Here is a 6,844-nt window from a genome sequence, read left to right as displayed (position 1 = left end):
AACAGTGTGGAAAGTAACAGGGTGGAAAGTAACAGTGTGGAAAGTAACAGTGTGAAAAGTAACAGTGTGGAAAGTAACAGGGTGGAAAGTAACAGGGTGGAATGTAACAGGGTGAAAAGTAACAGTGTGGAAAGTAACAGTGTGGAAAGTAACAGGGTGGAATGTAACAGGGTGAAACATAACAGGGTGCAGCATCATGAGTTGGAACATAACAGGGTGGAATGTATCAGGGTGGAAAGTAACAGTGAAAAGTAACAGAGTGGAAAGAAACAAAGTAGAATGTAACAGACTGGATAGTAACAGGGTGGAAAGTAACAGGGTGAAAGGTAAAATGGTGGAAAGTAACATGGTGGAAAGTAACAGGGTGAAACATAACAGTGTGGAAAGTAACAGGGTGAAAAGTAACAGTGTGGAAAGTAACAGTGTGGAAAGTAACAGGGTGGAAAGTAACAGGGTGGAATGTAACAGGGTGAAACGTAACAGTGTGGAAAGTAACAGTGTGGAAAGTAACAGGGTGGAAAGTAACAGGGTGAAATGTAACAGGGTGGAAAGTAACAGGGTGAAAAGTAACAGTGTGGAAAGTAACAGGGTGGAAAGTAACAGTGTGGAAAGTAACAGGGTGAAAAGTAACAGTGTGGAAAGTAACAGGGTGGAATGTAACAGGGTGGAAAGTAACAGGGTGAAACGTAACAGGGTGGAAAGTAACAGGGTGGAATGTAATGGTGAAAGTAACAGGGTGGAAAGTAACGGTGGAAAGTAACAGTGTGGAACTTTACAGAGTGGAGCATCATGAGTTGGAACATAACAGGGTGGAATGTATCAGGGTGGAAAGTAACAGTGAAAAGTAACAGAGTGGAAAGAAACAAAGTAGAATGTAACAGACTGGAATGTAACAGGGTGGAAAGTAACAGAGAGGAATGTAACAGAGTGGAACATAGCAGGGTGGAAAGTAACAGGGTGAAAGGTAAAATGGTGGAAAGTAACAGGGTGAAGAGTAACAGGGTGAAAAGCAACAGTGTGGAAAGTAACAGGGTGAAAAGTAACAGGGTGGAATGTAACAGGGTGAAAGGTAACAGGGTGAAACGTAACAGGGTGAAACATAACAGGGTGGAAAGTAACAGTGTGGAAAGTAACGGTGAAAGTAACAGGGTGAAACATAACAGGGTGGAATGTAACATGGCGAAATATAATTGTGTGGAACATAACAGGGTGGAACATTCAGAGTGTGGGAGTGACATTTTATTTTTTTTTCTCTTTTTTGCAGTATGGACGGACTGAGAGTGACTGGACCTTCCTCGTGTAGATGAGCATTGACTCAGACACACACACACACCATGTGTGTGAATGCACAAACGTAAACGCGTGTGAATACACACACGCATCTTGGTTCTAGGGAGAATCTCAGTAGTTTTTTACTATTCCGCAATAATTGTACTGTATGTGTTTCCCGTTCTTACTGTAATGTAAAGTATTTGCAGTACTGTGGACCTACACGGATGATGTCACACCATCCAGCACATCCATTAACATGCATTAAACACACAACGTTCAACCAGCATACAGTTTTACACACACACACACACACACACATACACACACACACACATACACACACACACACCAGCTTGTCAGTGATTATCTTAAATTGGATATGGTAATTCAGTATAGTGCAACAGATTTAAGACTTAAGGCCGATTCACACTGGATGCGTCACGTGAAGCGTCATGTCAAGACCTCGTTCAGTTCCATTTTAAAAAGCATTTCAGTTCCCACCAGCCAGAGGCGCGTCAAACTCCGGCTTGCGTGCTGTACTGCCCTTGTTTTATGCGATACGTCTCAATTTCTTCACTTGCTCACGTGAGTGAAGCATGAATTCCATAGAAACCCATTAAAATCACCAGCCAGGTTTTAAACCAATAAAACGGTTAACCTTAAGCATTTGTTATGTCTGGGGAATACCTTCATGTTTGTCCATCATGTCGCTTATTGTTAATAGAATACATTGTGTGGTGGAAGAATTGTTTATTGACAATATTATTAATAATGCACAGTCGACATTTTGTTTAAGCAATAATCCATTCGAGGGTGTGTGTGTTACAGCGATTTTATTACGGCTTACTGGCATATTGAATTATTTTACACCAAAATGGGGAAACAAAATAAACACTAATACATCGGTTGTTTACTGTCCCACTGTCTCAGGTCATATTTTTTTATGTGAACGGTTTTATAATTCCAGGTTGTAGATCGCTACAGGCAAAATACGCTTATTAATGAAAGCTCAAGAACAAACGAGACTTCGCAATGTGAGTGTTTCTTTCGTTTTTTTGGCACTTTACGTTCAAGTCTGTTAGAAAACGAAAGAGTTCTCTCGGCTTGGCTGAGAGGGGGGCGTGGCTGAGAGGAGGCATGACTGAGGGGGCGTGGTTGAGAGGGTGTGGCTAAGAGAGGGGTGTGATTGTCAGCAGGGGATTCCAGTAGCTTTCAAACCAAGATTATTCTGTTAATTAGTAAATTAGTATTTGGTAATTAAACAGTTTCAAAATGGCCGAAAATGTAAATTCTCAGAGTCATAACTGCTAATCAGATGCTGGAGTTGTCAAAATTTGTACAGAAACAGAGCTGAGACATGTCTGGTTTGGATTGACTGAGGTCTTGACGTGTCAGTTACATGAAGCAACCGGTGTAAATCTGTGTTTACAATGAAGTGCAAAAGTTTGCACGCCCTTAGGGCAAAAGAACTAATATTCCTTCATTGTCACAAGCAATCAGAAAGTTTAAATGATATTAATAATGAAGAAATGAAAAATATTAATAGAGATGCCTTCCAGTACCGAATAAGTGTTGAGTGCAAAAGTTTGCACACCCTTATGACAAATGAACAGATGTTACTTCATAAGCACATGTAAGAAAATGGTCAAATGATTTGGTATGATAGTAATAGAAAAAAATGAATTCAATGTGATACAAATGTACTAGTAGGCACAAGTAACAAAATGGTCAGATGTTGTGTTATATTAGTGGTGGAAAAAAATTGTTTGCACCTGTCATTTTAAATGTTACAGACGTATACCAGATTTGTGATGATTATGTGCAATAAAAGAAAATAACATCCTGTGGTTTGCGCACCCTTAGGACAAAGGAAAAAGATGTTCCTTCATTTTCACAAGCAACAAAAATAGGCCAAAGATAATAGTGAAGAAATAAAAAAGAAAGTACCATCAAGTACTAAAATACAGCAAAGTAAAGTTTTCCTCTTTTGTATCTTCTCAGTTAAAAGATTCGGTCTGACTGGAGCACTGAGAGTGTCGTGACTGAACTTGGATTGTTGCACGATGCACATATCTTCCATATGGATCAATTAGCAGTTCAGTGTTTATGTAGATAAAGTTGTATAGTAGAAAAGTTGTGAAGTTGTGAAAAATTTTCACATTTCCATTCTGAAACCAAGGGGGACAACTCAATGCCAACTCATTCAAATCCTTGTTGAATATTATGCAGTAATTATTGTACTTTTTAAGTGTGATTTCTTTTTATTATAGCAATAATGATTTTATGTGGTGGAAAGTACATTTCTGTGTTTGTGAGGAAACACTGTGTGCACTACGGAGGCTGGAGGAAATAATAAAGCACATCTACACACCAGATTGAGTACTAGAGAATGATTAAACATATGCACCATTTTTACTCAGAGAAAACAATGCAATAAAAGGTCTAAAGGGAACGTGAAAACAGGCATTATGCTTTTTTAATTTTTTTTTTTCAGTAAAAATGTATTTTAATTTAAAATTTAGTATAAAATCTGATTCATGAATCATCTTCTGTTTGTGTGGCCTTTAATAATTTTAGTGATTAGAAAATAAAGAATAAAGCACAGTGCTGTTTTAACTGTAGATGCGTATATATTGTTAACACTGTTATTATATAGAACATTGAAGTAGGAGGTTTAATAAATGTCCTAAGCAACAGCTTCTGTGTGATGGTCATGATGGATACGATGCATACACTGTGTGTGTGTGTGTGTGTGTGTGTGTGTGTGTGTGTGAGAGAGAGAGAGAGAGAGAGAGAGAGAGAGAGGGAAGTGGGACTGGGTATTGTAATGATGTATGAGTAGGTTTGTTAGAGAGATTTAGGGGATTGGGATGGTTCCAGCCCTCAGGGCTAAAGGCTTTCCCCTATTCTTTCCTTGTCCCAAACTTATTCATCATTTCCACATGGCCTACTTACACTAAACATCATTAATACATTCACGTCACACACACACCCGCACACACATACATGTGTTTTATTAGCCATCAGCCACTGATAAATCCTCTCAAACAAAGCACATAAAAAACGGACAGGTGTGAACATTTGGAATTCAGATCAGGTGCGACCGAGTGACAAAGTGTCGCCGCTCAGCTGCAGGTGACGGCGTCGGCTGCCAGGACGCTCTCGTTCTCTCTTTCCTTTTCTCTCCCTCTCTCTGGGAGTGTGAACGCACCAACCGTCCTGGATCAGAGTCAAAGCCCGTGAGCATAATGGACCAGATTAAAGCTGCGAACACTTGGCAGCTCCGAGTCTGTGGCTGTCACGGTCGCAAACGCTCCTGCACGTCTCTCTCCTGCAACAATGTGGACGTGGCACTTTACGGAAAAAAAAAGCATAAATTCTAGTGTAGTACTTTCACTGACTTTACCTTTGATCCTTATATAATCCACCTTAAATGAGATTTAAAGCTACAATACATTCACAATCCCAGGTATATACACGTTAACCCTCAGAGGTCTACGCATGCTTTTCAATAAAATATTTAAAAAAAAAATGCCTATATTTTGAATAGATACAGTATGTGGTGTTTTATATCAACACAAATAGGAATATATGACTATTCTAGTTGTGTGTCAGGTGATTGTATGAAAAGTTAAACCAATAAAACTGAAAAAAAAAGAAGAAGTTCTGATATTTATAGTAACTAACCTTAGTCTTGGAAATCAAACATAACCTTCACAGAGTGCTTGTTTGTAATCCAGACTGGGTTGCGAGTGTCACGGTTTTTATGCCAAATTGGACACGTTTTGGAACAAGGTTGTGAGTGGAAAAAAAAGCAAGTCTGTGGGTGATGTGTTTTTGGGCTAGTTTAAAAATATTCCACGTCTACCAAGATCTGTAAAGCAAACAATCAGAATTACATCTAATCAATTTCTTCAAACACTATGGCTATGGCAAACAAAGGGAAAGTGTAAAGTGTAGACAGTGTATCTATGGTGTACAGAATATATCTGATATAAATATATTTCAAAGACTGAGAGAGGGGGAAAAGGGGATTATGAATTATGGTGTGGATGATGTTTGTACCAATGATGATTAAAAAAAGGTGAACTGCAGATATTGCACAGAAATGCGCGCGCACCACGGTGAACTTGTTTCACATGCAAAGGCTGAGGAAAAAGAAGAAAAATGTGTCTTTCTTATCCAGTGCCCTAGTTTCTGGGCTAGTTTCAGGTCATTTTGTGCGGTTTTTAAGATGTACTTGGGTTTGCTGAAAATTTGCTGAAACCTGGCAAAACTGAATCCAGACAAAATACCAAAAAACAACAAAAAAAATCACTTCTAAACTATGAAGTAGATTAGAGTAGTTTTGCAAAATGCAACTGAAAGCAAGTCTACATCAAATAATCTGTAACTTCTTCAGCAATAGTGTAAAATATTGTAAATTATTGTGCAACGTGGGTGATATTGCAGACCTCAGCAGGTTAAAGGTACCAAAGATACAGCCTTGAGGCTCTCCTAAAGTGACAAGCAGTGGTAGAGTTTACAGTTATCTCAGGGCATGTCTTTATTCCTGCTTTCTAACTGGAGGAATTTCGAATCGTTCTATTCTTTAAAGGAAATAGAGGACTTTATATTCACCTGAAATCACATTCTGAGGATTTATATCAGCATTATGAGGCCATATAATAACGAGTAAAGTGTTAACATTTAGCTTAAAGTGTTAGTGTGTTATTGTGATGGTTAATTCTGGATAGATAGATAGATAGATAGATAGATAGATAGATAGATATTTCGTTTTTTGGGTCCAATTTGTCACCGTGTTTTGGTTGCCTAGTCCAGGATTTTTTTCCCCCAGCATCGTGCTATTTTTGATCAGTCTTTTTTCCTTTTAACGAAGGGGAAGGAGGTAATTTTATTTTATTTTATTTTAATCAATTAATTAATTAATTTGTAAGGATATTTGTTGCTTTGTTTTGCTGCTGTCATTGTTGTTGTTGTTGGGGGAAATTGGCATATATGCTATTAATTATATCAATATTGAAATATATAAAAGTGTTCATTAAAAATGCATAAAAAAATATCAGGTTAAATATCAGTGTTATAGTGGCAATGCTTAAGGGTTTAAGATAGACTTGAACTAAAAAATTGAAAATTAAAATTAGAAATTGTGCAATTTTTGGGGGTTGTCTTTTTGTTGTTGTTGTTTTGGAGGTTTAGACATTTGGTGTACATTAGATTAACTATCTTAATATTTCGAATACTGCTTCATTGAAACTTTACACTATGAGCTTTCTTTGTGCATGTTAACAACATGTTTTATAACATCTTTTTAGTGAATTTAGGATAAATCCAGTTTGGGTTTGTGAGTTTTGCTATCGGACCGGTTTTATGGATTATTTGGCTAGTTTCTTTGGGCTGAATTTCTCACACAGACATAACAACTCTAAACATAGCACTACATTCATAATCATTTTGACATTTAAAAACTTTCTCTGTGCTTATGTATTTAAAAAAAAAAATAGATCGAAACAGCTTTACGTATGAGCTCAGATTGGTTAGTGATGAACCTTATTACAGAAAGAAAGCCTGT

General features: G+C 37.6%; 1 protein-coding gene across 1 annotated transcript in view; it reads left to right on the top strand.

The window, feature by feature from the left end:
- The window catches only part of bcat1 (branched chain amino-acid transaminase 1, cytosolic), a 23,077-nt gene extending 19,432 nt beyond the window's left edge, over positions 1 to 3,645 (top strand). The window contains exon 11 of the mRNA XM_026923526.3: positions 1,265 to 3,645. Within this exon, the coding sequence (XP_026779327.1) occupies positions 1,265 to 1,303 (39 nt within the window). The 3' untranslated portion in view covers positions 1,304 to 3,645. The remainder of the gene's footprint in view (positions 1 to 1,264) is intronic.
- The last annotated feature ends 3,199 nt before the right edge of the window (positions 3,646 to 6,844 follow it).

This window comes from Pangasianodon hypophthalmus, chromosome 18 (assembly GCF_027358585.1).
Source record: "Pangasianodon hypophthalmus isolate fPanHyp1 chromosome 18, fPanHyp1.pri, whole genome shotgun sequence".
Lineage (NCBI taxonomy): Eukaryota > Metazoa > Chordata > Actinopteri > Siluriformes > Pangasiidae > Pangasianodon > Pangasianodon hypophthalmus.
Note: the sequence above shows the minus strand (reverse complement) of the source record. Positions and strands in the feature narration are given on the sequence as shown.